Source organism: Hoplias malabaricus, chromosome 10 (assembly GCF_029633855.1).
Source record: "Hoplias malabaricus isolate fHopMal1 chromosome 10, fHopMal1.hap1, whole genome shotgun sequence".
In the NCBI taxonomy this organism is placed as follows: Eukaryota; Metazoa; Chordata; class Actinopteri; order Characiformes; family Erythrinidae; genus Hoplias; species Hoplias malabaricus.
The window spans coordinates 28,538,702-28,559,104 of record NC_089809.1 but is presented as its reverse complement, the minus strand read 5'-3'; the positions used below and the strand labels follow the sequence as shown (position 1 = coordinate 28,559,104).

The following is a 20,403-nucleotide window of genomic DNA, read 5'->3' as shown; positions in this document are numbered from 1 at the left end:
TGTGCCCTGTGAACTAGACTCAGATATGGGTAATAACTAAACCCGTTAACCCTTCAAATAACATTTAAATGGATGCATACCTCCCAGAGAATTTCAAACAGAAACAATTTCACTCATTGTCACTTTTGCAGAATCATTTTTAAGTTTTGAAGTTTTGAAAATCTGCTGTGATGATGGACCTAACTCCAAATGTACCTGAAATAGAATATTCTCAAATTAAAAACTAAAATATGCTAAGACTACAGTGTTGCTTATGAATGTGTGGTTTCTTCTCAAGTTGTTTTTGGAAAAGTACTTTTGCTTTGTAACATCAAAAAACAACACTTTTACTTCAGCTTGGGCTTGGGCTGGTCTACCCACTCTCTGACTGGTACTTTGACATGAACAAAGCCTTGCTTTGAGTATCTGAGCTTTGACTCCCACCCAGATCCTGAGTCAGTTTCCCACAGAGTCAGTGAAGCAAAGATTAAACTCATCAAGCCAATCGCATCTGCTATTACCGGCATCATTTATGCACTGGTCGACCCTCAGTCTGTCACACACAATAATGTACCACACAATCTCCCGCACATCGCCCACACTGCCTGGTGTATCAGCTTACTCATTCAGACTTTTAATGAGGAAACAGTGGAAACTCTTAAAAGAACTTCATGAGCAAAGGGGTATGCGATGGGAATGAATCAGCAAGCATATTTCATAAGCAAAATAACGGGAAAATCTGAGTTCTATTACTTTATTGCATTTTTACATTGTTGGTGTGTGGTTGGGACTCTGCTGTCAATCATAGTTTATGTGATATGTGGATGTGTGATCCCAATCACCCTGTAGCTGAATTCTCATCATCGCCAACTAACACGCGCCTGTGATAGCCCCCACCTTACACTGGGGTGGCTTGGCGAGAGAGCTATTATTTACACATGAAGGTCATATCTTTTCACCGGCGTGGGAAAGTTAATTAAGTCAGAGGGATTGACAGTTCTCTATAAAACACACACTACTCAACTTAATTGCTTTCTGACAGCTGCGCAGAGTTTGCAGAAAGGAGAAATTGAATTTATAGATGGAGCCCTTGCTGGTCGCCTGCTGCCTTCCACCCCATGACGGCCTACAGGGCGCCGGTCACAGGCTCCAATCAATCAGGTGCTGTCATAGTTAGAGATTTCATAACTGGCTTTGCTTTATTTGTAGGGCCAGACTGTATGTGTGGTGCAATGGGACAGTAAGTTGGTCCTATAGCTGTCAAATGTGTGAAGGTAGCAACATAGAAAAGTTTCCCAAGTGGTCTCAACCTGACTATACGTTCATTTTATATTTGTAACATTTGTCAACAGCCAGTCTGGGAAAGTTCTAGCTGGAAAAAGCAATACAGGAAGGTGCCTGTCCCAATCATTTTCACTGATGTGTTACGACTCTTTAATATGTTCTTAACACGCTAACCCCTGTACCTTTAGGTAAGACTACACCAACTTTGTTTACTCATTGTACATCTGACACTTATCCAGGCCCTGTAGCGTTAACCTAGATGCAGACTCAGATCAATGGTAATTAAAGGGAGCAGGGGGTGTGATTAATAAGAGGGTCACCCTTCCACTCTGTTGTATAATACTCAGACAGAGGGCAAAGGTGATGTCCCAATGTTCAGTCATTAGTGGCACTCTAATTGGACACCATTGTGTTACAACTGCCATGTGTCACCAAAACTAGTTCAGTAGGTCTCAAGCACAGCTGGCAGTCAAATCTTCTAATAGAGTGGCACAGACCTCACAGCGGCAGTTCTGTAAGCCATAGCCATGGTCTCTCCACACTTCTTCTACTGAACCTTAAAAGCATGAGTGTTCGCTAAGTCTTGTGTTGCCAGTGATTATTCACAGGGCTGTTCAAGAGCCAAGGTCACCATTCATTTACTTAATTTCTAGTCAAAACAGCTATGAACGTAATAATTCCTCACTGTCAGAGAAAGCAGTAAACATACTTAACAGAAAATTACTGAAGCTACAACTAAAGATAAATGGCCTTTTCCAGTTCAGTCTTCAAAGTTGGTTAGATATCATGGTTCTTATGATCCGAGTAATCCTAAACACAATCGATGTTGAACCCTGGGCTCAGTCCATTGTTCTGTGAACACCAGCAGCTCTCTTTTTTGATGTGCATATTCTTTTTATGTCTGCTTTCTTTCTATTTTTGTCTATTGTTATGTAATATCTAATCTCCTCAAAATGATCTCTCAACAAGTGAATACCTTGTAAGGTGAATAACTTACATTTTGAGCAGTACTGTTACTATTACATAAGCGGGCTCATTAGTCACACTAACCTTCTAACCTCACAAGGTTTAACTACATACATAATGAGGGGAAGAACTAACCTTAAAATAGACAGGGCTAGGAGGCAGATAAAGCCATGCTAGAAACTAGCATTATACACTGACCCTACAGAAGCTTCTGTAGTTCTACAATTATAGACTATATTCTATGTGTTTCTCTGCATAAATTCTTATACACATTTCACCCTTGCTCTTCAATAATCAGGAACCCTACAGGACCACCACAGAGCAGGTATGATTTGAGTGGTAGATCACTGAAGTGGTGGTGGTGTTTTACTGTGTGTTGTGCTGGTACGAGTGGATCTGACACAGCAGTGCTCCTGGAGTTTTTAACGCCCACAGTGTCACTGCTGGGATGAGATTCGTCCACCGACCAAAAGTATCCAGCCAACAGCATCCTGTGTCCACTGATGAAAGGCTAGAGGACGACCAACAGAAATGTGCCTCAACTGATTTTACATCTACAAGGTGGGCAAATGAGGCAGATGTATCTAATAGAGTGGAGAGTGAGTGGACACAGTGTTTAAAAACTTGAACAGCATGCTATGTCAGCTCAGCACTGAGAATGATCCACCACCAAAATCAAACCTGCTCTGTGGTGGTCCTGAGAGGGCCCTGACTATTGAAGAGCAGAGTGAAATGGGGATAAGAAAGTATGGAGAGAATCAAGTGAACTGCACTCTGTAATTGTAAAATTGCAAAGTCCTCCTGTATGGTCGGTGGAGCTGATAAAATGGACAATGAGTGTAGCTACAAAGCAGTCGATCCTAATCTAGTGATCGATTGTATTTTGGGTTGTGATTTTATCCATGGACCACTAACATATACAGATGAAGCCCTCCTTACCTGATACTCATTGGGCCAGAAGGTGCTGACTGCCAGCTCCACCTGGTGCCACTGTTTGCCCTGAGAGCCAGTGACATTCCACACGGGGATGCCCAATGGGCCGCCATTCACCCTTACAAATGCCCGCAGTGTCCCAGGACTGTGTCCATCCCGGCTGTAGAGGAAATAGCTGAACTGGACGCAGTGTGTGTCGTTCTCACTGAGCGCCTGCAGCAGCAGCTGTGCTCTCTGGCCCGCGGCATGCTGGGAGGAGTTCACCATCATGTAGGAGCCTGCAGGAACATGAGGAACACACAGTATGGTCACTGAAAATGACGGGAGAAAACACCACTGCTGTGAGTCAACACACAGAAACAGATATGTACAATGAATGAGTGTTAATTTGGAATATCTGATAGAGCTGAAGGACAGAAATATAGATGACACAATAATATGGACACTCCCTTTGCTTCATAAATCAACATCTATGAGACTGGCTATTAGCGAAGCGCTTTGACAAAAGCATATTATCTGAACAAAAGTATCAGTTCAAGCATTTCAAATGAGATGCACTTCATTTGAGTGGATCTCACTTTTAAAACAGCGTATTAAAAACAGCACACATTTGGCTTTCACTCAGCACAGAGAGAACAAAAGGGACAGGGAAAAATAGGCATTCTGGTGTTTTTCTCTTTTTTAGAGCATATTTGGCACATTTATGCTGTTTTCACTTATACAAAAAGAAAAAATCTGTTGTTTCCCATTCTCACTTTCCAAAGCCCTTGTTTATCTATTTGTTCGGCTTAGGCAGTGCATTTTTCTCCAGTAGATAAGTTCAAGGTAACAACACATTTGGCATTCTTCCATCTCTCACAACACCAAGAAGGAGAGGAGTGAAGCATAACACAAGAAAAGAAGAACAAATGTCTTTCAGCCAAGTGTAGTTTTAGCCTTTTTTTTTAGGAACAGGCAGACTTTTAAAGACTACTGGCATAACCACAAGCAGATAAAATGTACTGAACACATCTGAGTGACAAGGAGCAATAGACACACCGACACACACAAACACACACAGAATCACAAAGACACCCACGGTCCAGTAAGTTTCTGTGTATTCATTGGAATGACATGCAGATTACACATGGAAGGACAGTAGGATGCTGAGGTTAGGAGCTCCATCTGCAAAAAGAGGTGTGAGGCAGATGAACCGTACGTGCAGACGACATACGGAGACACATGCTAGTATTATTATTATCTTGGTATTACTGGTATTCATCTCCTGAATTGTTTGTTACTGTAATTAACCCAACTGAAACAAATGTCTGTAGTATTCCATATTAATTATATGGCGAGGAGCTCCTTAAACTCTTATACAAACTCTGAAAATGAAATCTAGTGTGTGAAGATTTATATCACATGTACGTCCAGGTGGCATGTAGTCAGTGGGTTAAAATATGGATTAAAAACTTGTCTATTTCCTACCATTTTTCTATCACTATGGAAATATGCTCAAGGCTTCCACAATGATCTACTTCCACTCAAAAAGCTAGTGTTAAAACTTGAATGACTGATTCCTGTTCAAAGAGGTATGAGGCAAACTAAATAATTCTACAGTGTAGCTTTTTTAGATTATGATTTTATTTTTAATTTTTTGCTGAGACATAATTATTAAAGCACAGCAGAGTAAACAGCAGAAACAGGCATGTTTTAACACTGGCCATAAAACACAGCGAAGCCCACACCAGAACAAAGTAACAAAATCTGACATTTTTATTTTTTTCTTGTCATTGTAAGGACACAAAGTTTGCACGTATACACCCACACACACACACACACACACACACACAACCCAGAGCCCTGGTCCGTCTGCCCTTATACCTAATCAGGACACACTGACCCAAACACCCTTCAAACCCACACATGCTAACAAGATTAACACAAGCCTGCTGAGAGACCTTGTTTACCAAGTCAGTGCAGGAGACTTCCATCTCCACACTCCAAGGGCTTTGGAGTGATTCATGGGAGAAATATGAGACAGAGACCAGACAGTCCTTGTTGCCTTGTTTCCAGAATGGTCCTTATTTTGTCTGATAGAGAATTATCGGTCAGAAGGACAGCAAAACCTTATTAGGAACAAGAACAAAATCTCTCCTTAGCAAAGGTTAACCATGTCCAATTGACTGAGCGAAATGGAAATGTTGGATAATTCACAATATATTCCAGCATTCTGCATCTCTTTCAGAAACACTGAGGAAAACAGCACAACTAAAAATACCAGGCGAAAAAATATGAACTCAGGCACTTTTGTTTACTTAACTTATTATAATACTTTTATAATTATTAAATGGAAGTTAATTATATATATATATATATATATATATATATATATATATGATTTTTTTATTAATATATATTGGAGGGCGGCATGGTAGTGCTGCAGTTACTGTGACTATTTATGAGGAGTTTGGTGTGTTCTCCCTGTGTCCGCGTGGGTTTCCTCCCACTGTCCAAAAACACACGTTGGTAGGTGGACTGGTGACTCAATAGTGTCCATAGGTGTGAGTGTATGAGTGAATGTGTGTCGCCCTGTGAAGGACTGCCCCTCCAGGGTGTGTTCCTGCCTTTAGCCCAGTGACTCCAGGTAGGCGCCGGATCCACAGCGAACCTGAATTGGATCAGCGGTTACAGACAACGAATGAATAAATGAATTAATAAACAAATAATATATTTAAACAATGTTTGGGCAAAACACCAATATCCAAATTTGGTCAGCATGTCTGGTGCAGTACTTAACAGACTGTTACAGCCTTTCCCAGACATTTCCACTGTATGGTTCCAAATCTACTCAACCCAACTCAACTCTGCATTATTCCTTTATATTAGGCAGGTGCTTTTTGGACCTACTTGCTTGTGGTTCCATGAAAACCTAGTAGGAACTAAAATGTGACATTTGCAGGGCTCTGACTGGCCGGAGAGACTTGTCACAACCAAATGCAGACATCCAGCATCAACTAGCCATTTGTAAAAACTCCAAGCTACAGCAGCAATCACTATTAAGCACACTGAATAACCCCACAAAACTAATCTGGCGGATCCATTGTAGATTTTGTCATTCACCATGCCTTATAGAATTCTGGTAATGCTGTTTAGGATCAGACAAATGAAAGTTCTGAAAAGTATGTAAGTATGGGAAAGTCATTGTTGATTTTATCCTGTCACAGATCTTCAGTGAGTGGTGGGATTAAAAGGGCACTGAGACTTAATCAAATCTGAGACTTATGTCTCTGTGGGACCGCCTGATAAAAATGAAAGACAAATAAATAAGAAATACCCTGGTCGCCACAGAGGAACGACTTCAACATCAGACACTACTGACGGCCTGTTTGTAAGAGACATTTATTGAAGCAACATGGAGAAACTGTGGCATGATGAATCAAAGCTAGCTGCTGGTGCTGTAATCTGTAATCTGGTTCCTAGAGACTTAGTGTGGGGGTGGGCAAATCTCACTCTTGACAGATTGCCCATTACTACTACCCATGTTGTATGACGCATATGTTGGGCCAGAATTGGTCCATTCCTTGTGGTCCTAACTAATCAAATGGCACGACTGGGTATGTGTGCAAAGAAAATTGAAAGGAAATTGCTTTCCCTGAAAAAAGGACAAGCACATCTCGGTGCAGGATTGGATCCAAGAAGTAAAAGTTAGGCTATTCTAAGACTGTCAGTTCAAGTGTAGCTGATTGCAGAGTAGCACTCAAAAGCCCTGATACTGGAGGACGGACTAGACGCCCTGTGCAGACCGGACAGGTTCCACCTACAAGCCAGACAGATCCCGGCTAACATGAGAGCCTTCCTTTCCCAGTGATGAGCACTCCCTCTGAGCTCCTGACAACCAGGAAGACCCTCACCTGTTGGACCCACTCAAGCCTGCCTCAAAGCCGACCTGCGTTTAAGACTTTAAAGGCGGAATGTGAGCAGACTCCGCAAGGCCTGGTCCTTCAGATACAGATGAACAAACATAAAAAGCATTAAGACATCCTTGAACAATGCCTTGTAGAAGAGTGAATTTAAGTTAAATGCACTTGCCGTGAAGTAGAGACTGCTCACCTGTCTCTTTGCACTGACAGCAGGATGCTGGATATAGAGCCATGAAAGCAAATGAAACACACTTTGACACAGTTCCTTCCAGTTTGACAGGCTGTGAATTCAGTTCTGGCACAGAAGGAACAATCAAAAACTCAAAATAGCACTGCTGCCTTTGTGTTCATGAGGTATTCAATGTCAAAGTAAGAGAACATTAGAAACAAATAGGAAGAACAGGCATTTCAGTAGAAGCCAGGGTAGTGTTATTGCCAAAACTGTACAGTTACCTCTTTTGTTTTTACACATTTAACACATGCCATCTGTATGACAGCAGGACTATAATACCTTGGCCCCTGCAACAAGTCTAACACTACAATTAAAGGAATAAAATGTGTGATCACTCTCTGTTGCAATACTGTTGTAATATTGTTACATAGCTTGTATTGTGTCTTGCTGCCTGTGAAATGGCAGGTCACAGTTAGTGGATCAGAAAATAAATCCACTGAGGTACCTGACCACTATAGGAAAAAAAATTCATAATGTTAAACTCCTCTGAGCATCCTGCTGAGATTTGAAATATAATACTGTATATGACAAATAACTTGGATGATGTTATGATGAATTTTGCATTCATTACTTATTGCATTAAAAAGAGGATAAATCTAATTATACCACAGTTAGTCTCGACACTGCAATGTAATTGGCTGAGAGATGTTCCAGGAGTGCCAATACTGCCCAATAATGGCACTCTGACTGAAGCTCTTCAGGTATTAATCTGCAAAATATAGACATTTTCAACCAACGGGAAAGAGTTGTGGCACAGCGGGCATATTATCCGCTTTCTAATTTGAAAATAAAAGGAAATGAAAACAGGGAAATGCTTCATATGTGTTTTTGACCATAAGTAGTGGTGTAATTTTTGATCTACGCTGCTCTCAATCACCAGCTCTGTAGGTCAAAATATTCACTGTTAACTTGAACAGAGGGAACTTGGGAACTTGTGATCACTTACACATATATCATATATCACCATGATCTGAACCCTCTGTGTGTTTATCTCGGGCTCTACTATTACAACTACTATTACAATATAAAAACATAGCCTTATATTATTACAATAGTGATATTCTGTATGAGAATGTGTTGGTCTAACCCTTTCCAAATCTCTCCTCATTGCCATCCAGTATTATATTACTGATCATCCAGTACCTAGTGTTACAGATGTCAACAAACATTTACTATTTGTACTAATTGTGCAGCATAATACATAAGACACATTGTGCACAGGACTGTGTATGAGAACTATTTCACTCTTCTGACACTGCATTGGGTTCAATATTTCACTGGGATGTCCATGGATAAGCTTAGTAGACCAGAGTACTTCAGACCTGTGCTAGTTCTCACATCTCAGCAATAGCCAGCAATAAAGAGTTTAAATGAAACATGGATGGACAATACACAGCACTTTTTTGCATTAGCTGTCATACATATTCAATTATAAGCCTTGTTTCATTGTGTTAAGTGACTGCAGAACATTACTTTTCTAAGGTGAACAAAGGTTTAGAGTAAAAGGGAGTCATCTGTGCTGCTGCCTGACAGCTTTACTTAGGAGAGAATCATAAATAAAAAGAACAGTGTCCTACTTCTGTGTTATTAATGCAGTGAACTCCTAACCTTACACTCTCCCCTGACACTTACTTTTTTTCTAAAATAGATTGCTTGAATAAATTAGCTTGTGTGATGGTCTACAGTGTGAATTCTGTGAATTTCAAAAAATTGCCTTGGAAATAAGTTCCAAAATCTTTAAAGAACAACCTTTATCCCATTGTATTAAACAGCGTGAATTTACTGCTTTGCCTTTAGAGGGATGGCATACTCCTGTAAACTCTTAATCATTAATGGGTTAAATTCTATAGGTTCTATAGGTTCAATTTGTGAGTATATTTATATTTTTTGTTCTGTTACATAACAAAATTGTTTATTTTTATTTATTTATTTCATTTTCAATATACAAACCATAAGGACAGTGGCGTGAATGATGTAAGACATACATTTCCAAAAAAATGTGATGGAAACTATGAGTTTTTTATGAAAGAGCACTTTAAATCATGTACCGTGAGAGACAGGCTTTGTGTGTCCACAGTGAACCTCCAGTCGATCTGGGCAATAAGTTCAAAAGTCCCTCCTGTCCTTGTGATATTTGTGCTGGGCACCGTCTGTGTGTAACCTTTGACTAGGTCCCCACATCAGGCGGAGTCCCTCGTTCTCCAGCACACACATGCTGTTCACACAAGCAGAAATATCAAACGTCAAGTGACCTTTGGCAAATTATGCCTTGGAGGCTGGTGAAATCTGATAAAGTCCGGTCCGTCCCACATTGACCCTCCCAAGGGCACGGGAACATACATAACGAGATTAGGAGCGATCACAGCCCCATCATCATTCATCCCCAGCTCTGCAGGAGCACAGCCACTCGCAGAGATGCTATCATCCACAGAAGAGAGAAGAGACACCAAGAGAGAGAGCGAGAGAGAAAGAGAGAGAGAGAGTCGATGCACGAGAAAAGAAGAAAAAAGTGTAAGGAAAGACAAAAAGCACCAAGAAAAAGTTAAAGGAGTTGGAAATCTGATACAGTTGGGCAAGTCGGACTGGGTATAGTGGACTGGGACAATGGAGAGCAGAGATAGAAAGAGGGGGGAAAAAGATACGCAAAAGACCCAAGAGTGTGGAAACAGGAAGAGAGAAGCAAAAGAAAGAGGAAGACTGGAAGACAGTATGGACAAAAGAACTTTCTTTATTCTTCCTCTTTCTTTCAGGCTTTATTTTCTGTGTTTGACCCTGCATCTCCAGGGCTTTGTTCCTCTCTGACATCAAGGGGCTAGGGAGGTGCGCTTAAGAATAGAGAGGGAGGTGTGCAGAATGCCTTGGGATCAATCGATCTTTTTCCCCCCGCACTTTCAAAGTCCTCTAACTGTGTGATGTGCTGTTTCTATTAGCCACGCTTGCCAACACTTCATCCACAAATCCTTGCAGTTCTTTCCTGATGGCCTTTCTATAGCACTACATCCAGGCAGTGCATTCGTTTACACTGATTTTTCAGTGATAAAAATCAGCAAGGTTTGGCAGCTCAGGAAATATTATCAAGATAATGATAACTAGTGTCGCACTGCACATGCCTGTGTGAACCAGTTTCAGAGAGAATGCATAAATGTTGTGTTCTCCCCGTGTTCACGTGGGTTTCCTCTGGGTGCTCCGGTTTCCTCCCACAGTCCAAAAACACACGTTGGTAGGTGGATTGGTGACTCAAAAGTGTCCATAGGTGTGAGTGTGTGAGTGAATGTGTGTGTTTGTGTCGCCCTGTGAAGGATTGGCGCCCCCTCCAGAGTATGTTCCTGCCTTGCTCCGGTGCCACTGCGACCCTGAACTGGATGAGCAGTTAAAGACAATGAATGAATGAGTGAATGAATGAATGAATATTGAGGTATATAATTTTTAGATAAGGCTGAAAAATATACATACTTTTTTTTTTTAAACGTATTGTTCAATCTTTCCTACTCGCTCTTGTCTTGAAGGTCAGCAGAGAGGTTGCTTTTACTTTATCCTACAGCAAACATGGTGGGAGAAGCAAAGGTTTTTCGAAACCTCCACATTCACTCAAGGAGAGCACATGTTTGCTGTCTCTCTCCTTTGTGTTTGCCAAGTTTTCAGAACACAGCTTGAACTAAGAGCATTTAAACATTGTATAAAAACAGACCATTTATTTATCGTGAAGGTTGAACACATCTCGACCACACACTCATCTGCTGAAGGAGTGCAGCTTGTCCATGGACTTAGTAAACCCACACACTTCCCTACAACATATTAGAGCTCAAATTCACTAATTCTGCTACTAGCCTGCTATTTTCCTCCTGCTGTATTTCCTAAGTCTTGTCTAATGGAAGTCTTGGAGTCTTTGTGATTTGCACTTTTTAAAGGCGTATTGAGCTGCAAAGCAGTGAAAAGGGGCAGCCTGTGGAGAAAAGTGAGCATTTTGCTCGGCCTAATGGAAGATCACAGGATGGGATGGACTTTAATGGTGGAGAAGGGAGAAAGCAAGAGCAGTTACTAACGGTAAAGCTCACACGCACACACACACACACACTTAAGCCTGTGATGGTCCTATGTCCTGGCATTCTTACTTAGTGTGTGGAAAATCACAGAGGCAAGCAGTTAAACTATGTTTCAAAAGACTGACATTTATTTCAAGAAAAGAAATAATAGCAATAATGCCAGCACTTCCTGTGTTAGACAGCCTTTAACACCAAAGCAGACACAGAAGCAAACACTGTGACAGCGTGTAAGTTAAAGCTTAATCTTCAAAGAACCATAACTGCGCAGTAGAGTAAAAGCTGTGAATGTAGTTTACTGTCATCTTTAATTTGGCCACAGGAGTGTAATTAATCTAGTAATAAAGAGTGGAACTGTAAATGTCACACAAACTTTATATCTGCTCATACTGAGTTTAAACTTCATTAGCCAAAATGTACTTGGTGGTCTTCCCCTTTCCATCTTTCTGACCTTCTTCGTTTTGACACGTCATCTCTTTCCCTTAGGTCCTTTTAAATTACTTATATTACACTTAAATCAAACTGAATGATCAAACTGTTATTTTTTTAAAGTTTTAATGTTTCTTAACAATGGAAAAGGACACCACCATTTCAGAGAAAATTGGGGAGCTATCATACGGAGAGGGACATAAAATAACCAATAACAGCACTTGGAAGGAATCTGAACGGAAATTTAAGATGAGATGTTTCAGGAATCCTTTTAACACATTAAAATTTGGTGATAGATCAAATAAGAGCTGGAGGAGCTGTGGTTATGTAGGAGACAACACTATATTTTGGGATTATCCATAATTATCAAAATATTGGCAAAATATACAAAATTATATTAGAAAATGTCTTGATGTAAATTTACCATTAGGACCATCATAATTTGTTTTATGTCTTATTACCAGAAGAGGTATTAGGCAATAATAAGATTTATTACTCTTATAACTCACTTTTTGATTGCTAAGAAAATGATCACAATCTCCTGGCTGATGCCGAAATCCTCCAATCCAATGTGACACAATGAACAGAAAAAATGAAGGATGTTTCTTACATGAAAAAAAACATAACTGCAAAGTTACAATTAAAAACAGACTCATTTTAAGTTCAATGGTCCCCAGTTATTTCGTATTTCTCAACTGATGTGGTTTAAGTTTTGGTTTGTTTGTTTATTTTTGCTCTAATTTAAATCATTATAAATGGTATAAAATATGTACATATTTCTGTTTATGTAATGCTTGGGGACATATATCAACACCTATTGCTGAAAGCTATATATAGACATAGGCAGGTTATTGAAATCCCATGGACTCTTTCATAAATAATTTTTTTCTTTTGTTATCTTTGAAAATATGACTTTACTGTATAACTGCAAAAGATGATTAAAAAAATTAAACAAAAAGATGTAAAAAAAATATTTCTTAACGGTCTCTGTGTCTCTCTTAACTGTCTCTCTGTTGTGTATTGTACTTTTGTTCTGTATTTTCTTTCCTCATCATTTTAAATGTTGTTGAGTAACCTTGGGTCTAAGATCAATGCTATATAAATATAAATATGATTATTGTTAATTATCTGAGGAAGCTTAGCTCATTTTCATACCTTCTTTTCTGAAGATAATTCACCGTTTAACATAAGAGACAATAGTCTGTTTTCACCCAGAAAACCTGGAGCTATTTTCTCTGAAACCTGACATTATGGTGTGAAAATGTCTAAAAATATTCGTTATAATATATGAGTGGCCATTTGTACAGGTACACTACACAAACTGAACAACAAAACTGTGATAGGTAAAAACAAAAAAGTTTAAAAAGACTAATTAGTGTTAGAATATTAGAGTCATCTATTGTTTGCATGGAATACATTCAAATTAAATTATTAAAAATATAATGGCAGGTGTTAAAACTGGCGGTAAATGATTTTTCTCATGGCTGAATAAACATCACTAGGCACAGAAGTACGCACACATGCACACCACACTCATAGAGCAACCAACAACTCTCTCTCACACACACACACACACACACACACACACACACACACACATCATCTGGAACTGAGGTGCTCTAAGTGCTGTACCTTTTCTTCTCAAAATTTTTCTAGCTTTTCAAAGTTTTTTTTTCAAAGTCCTGGTGTTTTTTACTCTAACAGTCAGACTTCACACACACAAACACACACACACACGCCAAGAGAGATATGCATATCTGCTGGAAATATGAATAAATTCTATATAAATAACATTTTATGCCTCTCTCTCTCTCTCTCTCTCTCTCTCTCTCTCTCTCTCTCTCTCTCTCTCTCTCTCTCTCTGTCTCTCTCTCTCTCTCTCTCTCTCTCTCTTTCTGATACATTGAATTTCAATGTACCTGAAATGAATGTAGGTGTGCTTTGCCTTTTAGAGCAATCAATCACTCATCCTTCTATAATGTGTCATATATCCTGCACAAGCGAGCATCTGATGAAGTGAAATGATCTATAATAACATCTTGCTGTACATTGATGCCTTAGACTCATTGATGACTGGAGGATGTTTCTTCTGCCTCATCCAAACTTCTGTGGCAAGCTTGGAGACATGTAAATGAATATTTTATCAACATCTATTTCCACATTGAAATGTATCAGCTCTGCTTCCGTGTCAGTCCATTCCAGGTACAGCACACCTGCAATTGATGGCGTATACTCTATAACTAGACCTTATTGTGATGCAGGTGGTGTATTTTTAAAGCCAACATTAACAAGATCCAAACTAAAAATACAAGAGCTGCTTTTGTAATTGGTATTTGTACACCAACTGCTGCATTCAAACCCAGTGACAATCATGATGCAAATAATACAACTAATTACATTTTGTTCTCTTTCATCATTTTTACCATTTATATTTTTCAGTCAGCCAATCAAACATGCCATTGTTCCATTAAAAGGAAGCATTATTAGCATTCATTCATTTGCTATTATTCCAAAAAATGCAATTACAGTGTGTCTTAATGCAGTGATACACTGAGCGTAACAGCAGGAGAAAGCTACTCATTTGAAAACTCAGAATGACCTCAACACATTAAATATGAAATTCATTAAATGCTGCTCCAGAAAATCCCTGGCGATCTGAAAAATGAAGTGTTTCATGCATAGTTTTAACATTTGTGGGATTAAGAATACCCTCAGTGTTTTCTCCCTCTCTTTTTTTCCCAAATCCCAATTCTCATCTCTCATAGAATTGTAAATGTGCACAAAGCCCATTCGCTGCTTTCCTATATCTGTGGCATTCAGCAGGAATGCTGCTCTCTGGGTAGCTGGAATATAGAAAGGCTTAATGCTTGTTCACATCTCAAATACTATTCATTTCAAACAGCGCATGAACTTCAGATTAACAACTGGAACAAGATGCAACAACAAATGCATCATTTCCCTTCAGCTTTTCCACCAAAAGTGTAAGTTACTGTAGTGATCCACTGCTGTAGACTGTGATCCAGAACTACTTATGCAACATCAAGGGGATAGGCCTTTACTGAAAAGAAAAACAAAAGTGTCTGCTAGTTTTAGTGTACCCCCATGCAGCACAGTGTTAGTAACTACATAGATGATTTTGTAGATTTAGTTTAGTGTAAAAGCTTTATATAGGGTCCAACTAAAGAATCGTGCAGAGCCAGGCATTGCTTTTTTGTGAGTAAACAAACCTCACCTCTGCCTCAATCTTTTCAATGCACAAACAGAATTTCCATGTCTGTGATGTACAAACACGGTGACCCTGAGCAGGACAAAGCGGTTACAGAAAATATACGAATGAATGGACAGAAACAGACTGTCCAACTTGTAATATATTTTTCATTTTTCCTTCATGTTATAAAACAGCCATTATTCAGATTCCCATTGTGTTGGTTGTATCTGAAATTCTGTAGAAAACCTATGTTAAACATGACATACATTTGTTCATTCAAGGACAAGAAAGTTGCCCTTTATAAAAAATCCCCAAAAATTCTTTGTGGTAAAAATGACTTACTGGTCCATTAAAGAGACCAGTTAAACTCCTGGCCACTCGTGGGGATCATATCAAGATCTTATGACAATGGGGACAACATGGGGGCTCTGATTCTTTCTATCCCTTTCTCTCTCTCTCTCTCTCTCTCTCTCTCTCTCTCTCTCTCTCTCTCTCTCTCACTTTGTGTCTCCCCCTGTATGCCATTCTCTCTCTGTGGAGAGCATGCTCGTAAGAACACAAAGCTGGGAGTTAGTAAAGGGCTTACAGAAACGAGAGAGCCAAGGCCCATGCTGAGAGCTGTGGTCCTCCTGCTGCTCCTAAAGACAGAATACACAGGCACCAGCCACAGAGGCCTGTGAGACGGAGGACCCTGCAACAATAGCACAGTGAACTGTAGAACACACTGACACACTTCACAGTAACTAAAATGTACTGAAAAGCTGCTCTCAGAATGGGATAAAAAAAAAAAGCCTTAGAAAGTTGTCTACAACCATTTCCCACTGCACGCCCTGATCTGTCCTTACCTCCTCAAGGTAAAAAAAAAAAAAAAAAAACTAAAAAAAACAAGGATTCTTCAGCAAGGCAGCATCCTGCTGACAGGTTCTAGCACTTTATCTCAGAAATGACACAGCCACAGCACAACTGCTGTAGCCTCAGGGGACAGTGCCACTTCCGACTGGCAAGATGTTCCTCATACACACACACACACACACACACAGTGAGAGAGACTGAGAGCACTAAATTCCACTCTTAAAAATAAAGATGCCTAAAAGGGTTATTTGGAGAAATGAAACAGAAGAACTACTTTTTGTTCCACACAAACAAAGACAATCAAAATGTTCTATAAAAACTGAGCAAGACATATGTTACTGGAGGACAGCACTGTGGCACAGCAGGTAGTGTCAGCTACAGGGTCCTGGGGTTGACTATCTGTATGGAGTTTGGTGTGTTCTCGCTGCAACTGCATGGGATTCATGGGATTCCAGGTGTTCCTGATTCCTCCCATGGTCCAAAAACACACGTTGGTAGGTGGATTGGCGACTCAAAATTGTGCATAGGTGTGAATGTGTCACCCTGCGAAGGACTGGCACCCACTCAAGGGGGTGTCCCTGCCTTGGGCCCAGTGTTTTTGCACCTGTAACTGGATAAGCAGTTACAGACAATGATTAATGAATATGTTTGTGATGTTTAAAAGGCCATTTTGCTTGCTTTATTATTTTATTTTTTTATTATGAACCCTCTTTTGACGAGTGCAGTTTCTTACATGACAGTTTGGCAATATCTCTTCGACTTTTAACTAAATTAAACATAACATGTTTAGTTACTGTGCTTCTCAAACTGACATATATAAGTGACACCTGTTCAGAAGATGGCTGTTCTGTCTGTACTGTGACTCACTGACAGAAAGCAGTCGACTTCAGTGTGAATGAACAGGAGCTAAAAGAGAATAGGCTGCAATAGGATGTAAAATATATAGAGAATACATATATATGATAAAACTGGTGTTCATGTCATTAAAATGACAGTGAACTGAAAATGCGCTGTTTTTGTGAAAGGCATTTTTGTTTTTCCCAACAATGAACCACATTTGTGAGGAATAAATTTGATAAAACTTCATGTTAAGATAAGACTCTATTGTAGAAAAGTAGCCATGATGCAGGGGCTAATAAAGAACACCCACAATAAGAAAAGGTTTTATACCAATTAGTGATTTTTTCCAGAACAATACATTACATCCAAAAACCAATTAGGAATCTTGATTTCTGAGAATGCAGTATTACACAAACAAGAGGACAGCAATAATGACAGAAAAACTAGAGTGAAGGAAGAGGAGGGCCGCTGAGCGACAGAATAAAATCCACGATAAGGAGTGAATAAAAGTGGAGATGTGGCTGTCGTGTGTTCTCCAGCTGAAAGAAGATAAGCCTGTATCAGCTCTCTGTAGCCAGAGGCAACGAACGGAAACGTCGCTTCTCCATCACAGCCCACATGCTCTGACCTTTCAGACTGTCCTCCAGCCGGCACGGGATTAGCTCCCAGCTTCACTCTGCAGCCACCGGAACAGGGCCTCAGCAAGAGAAGACACAGACACACAGACACACACACACACACACACACACACACACACACACACACTGCAGCAATTCACTCCATCTTACCTGCAAGTCCTTCTGGGCATTACTGGCCCACAGCTCATCTACCAGGAATATCAACATACGCTGTTAATGTGTGCAAAGGGACTTTACTGACACTATGGTACTATATTTTTGAAGAAGGTATGAGACCTGTCAAAATATGTCCTCTGAAAATTCCCTGCACTGAAAAAAATTACACACGGAATTGACATTTTTGAAAATTAGTACACCACTGCCAGGTATTCAGTGGTCCTCAACCACTTGAGAGAGCACAGTTCCACTGCTCCACAAGCCAGTTTAGTGAGGATTGAGATTCCTTTTGGGGATTTTTGGGCATGGTGACCTTAGACTGTTATAGATCTAGAGCATATAATTCTATTGGCAATGCTTTTCTTCAGAGACTGTACAAGCAAAAAGTGTATATATCTGTGACTATCTAACTGTGTGTTTGTGTGAGTGTGTGTTGGGGAGGATGGTGCACTTTAAAGAAGCTGATTTCACAATATAATATAAAAGTGTCTGCAAGTTTTAGACACAATATAATCAATTATTATAATTTGAAAAGAGACCTCTAAATATTAAACCTTTTTTGACAAGCTGTTGACGGAGCATGAGAGAGCATTCCTCTATGAGTAGTGATTTTCTCTGAGGTAATTCTGCCTGAACCACATCATGTACCCTCCTCCCATAGTCTTGCACTATCTGGGGCATCAGCTGACTCTGATCTCCTGGGAGGACCTTTAACACTGCAGGACAGTCAGCATGCCAAACTCAAATCTCAACGGAATGGAACTTTTTGCTGACCCCTCTTTATGCAAGGAAGTGTTAGTAGATCAGCTACTTCATCGTCCCATCAGTAATGCTCCCACTGCAGTGCTCTTGTAGCCCTTGGGTAACAGCCATAGAAAGAGTCCAAAACATAACTGTTTCAGCTTGAACCTACTGTACATCGTCACAGTCAGAAGGAAAGCTTGTATCTCCAAAATGTTCACATTGCAAGAGAAGCGGAAAATATTGTACATTTTCACTGGAGGGTAATGTAGAGGTTATTTAATCCACATAATTTGGTGCATATTTAACAGTTCGTTTGTTATTTTACTTTAACACAAGTTAAAGAAGACTGGTGTTTTCAACTTCAACAAAAATAAAAACTGCCTAAAAGTATTAGGGAATATTGTCTGAATGGCAACAATACACAACTACAAAGTAGCTCCCAGAATGCAGTGCAAATTTTCACATCACAGATGACAAACTTCTAAATCTTGCTGAGACTCTGTAGGGCTACCTGGTGAGCTGTGAGTATAGTTATATAATCTGAAGCATTGCTTATGTAATCCAAATGCAGGTGCATTTACAAGCCCTTTCTTCCACATTCTCTTTTTAATTGGTTCAAGCTGAGCTTCTCAGTGACCCACTGTGAGCACTCAAACAGTCGATAAGCTTGTGAGAAAACAACTTAGAATAAAATACCAAACTAAACTGCTCACATCTCTTTCTGTGGACTCGGGCAAGTGCTAACTAAGCATTTTTTATACAAAGCTACAAACGAAAAAAAAAAATGTTTGCTGTAAAGATCTGAAAAAATATTTGGTGTTTTGGGCAACTCTGGCCAGGCTCTGGAGTTAATGCTGGATTTAATTACACATCTAGAGGCAAATATCCCCAAAATTAAAATCAATAGTGATAACTCAGCATAATAAGGCATACAGCAAGCTATACTTGAATGCTGGCCGCTGCTCTTCCCGCACAGGGAAAGAAAGCCCCTGAAGTGTAAAGACACATGTGATTAAAACTAGTTTGATCTTCTGCATCAAAACCAGACTCACACCTGACTTTACACTAGTGAAAAACACAGCCCTTTTCACACATGCACTGTAACCCGGAACGTTTACAGACATTACACAGAGGAGCTGTGTGTGTGTAAACGCAAATGTCTAAATTATTTACTCAAGTAATTAACCAGAATTTATCATGCCAGCCCTCAGAAAATTCAAAGGAAATGCATGCCATGCCTCCTGCATGTGCACCACAGGTGCCACACCATGACTGAATCCATTTCCTGTAGGGGGAACGCTTATGACACAAAAAATCTCCAGCTCTACGCTACATGTGTGAAAGGGCAACTCCAAAAATATTAGGACTTGACTATTTTCTGTGGAGTTTAGACCCATCCCAACTCACCCAAGTGTAGTAAATGGTGCTCTATCACTCCAGAAAACAGACTCACACCTTCACAGTCCGTTGCTAGGGAGCATTACACCCCTCTAGCTCATGCCTGTCACTGTGCATGGTGACCTTAGATTATGCACCACTGCTCCAGAGCATCCCATTATATTAATTATTAGCTACTGGTGAATGAAGATCATAGGAATTGTGTGTGCACAACTGAACACAGGCACTTAAAGCAGCGGAATTCATTCATATCCACAAATAGATGGACATGTACTGCACATACACATTGTTTGATAAACTGTTTTATGTATTTATGTATTTATGTATTTATGGCTGATGGCATGGCAGAACAAGCAATCACCAAAAGTAATACTAAGAATGACACTCCATTGCCAGTAATGATGCACCTCCAGCACCATGTCATTTTCTCTATTGATTCTTCTCCAGTGACTCTGTAGAGAGATCGTACTGTTCTCACCGAACCATGTACATCATCTTTTTTCCGGGTTATACTTTCAGTGCACAATGTGGTTCAAGTTTTCTGAGTTTCTGCAGCACATTGTTCCAAGGTTTCTGCTCAACAATCAGGCACACCGTGTATTATTTTGAAAGTGATAACACTTCACTGGAAATTGTCCATGGACTGAAATGCCTATAGTTGTTTCCTTTCACATACAGCATGCTCTTACATGAAAGCATCATAATGGCACTGAGAATTTTCATACTGTGAGCATATCATTCACAGGAATCTCCTTAAATAGGCTCACTGCAAATGTGAACGCTCACCAAAGAACATATATGG

At 39.9% G+C, this 20,403-nt stretch overlaps 1 protein-coding gene across 5 annotated transcripts in view; it reads right to left on the bottom strand.

The window, feature by feature from the left end:
* Nucleotides 1-20,403, bottom strand: part of ptprub (protein tyrosine phosphatase receptor type Ub) — a 220,520-nt gene that overhangs the window by 114,991 nt on the left and 85,126 nt on the right. For all 5 annotated transcript variants that reach the window (XM_066682457.1, XM_066682459.1, XM_066682460.1 and 2 more), the window contains exon 3: nt 3,169-3,440. In XM_066682457.1, the coding sequence (XP_066538554.1) occupies nt 3,169-3,440 (272 nt within the window). The remainder of the gene's footprint in view (nt 1-3,168; nt 3,441-20,403) is intronic.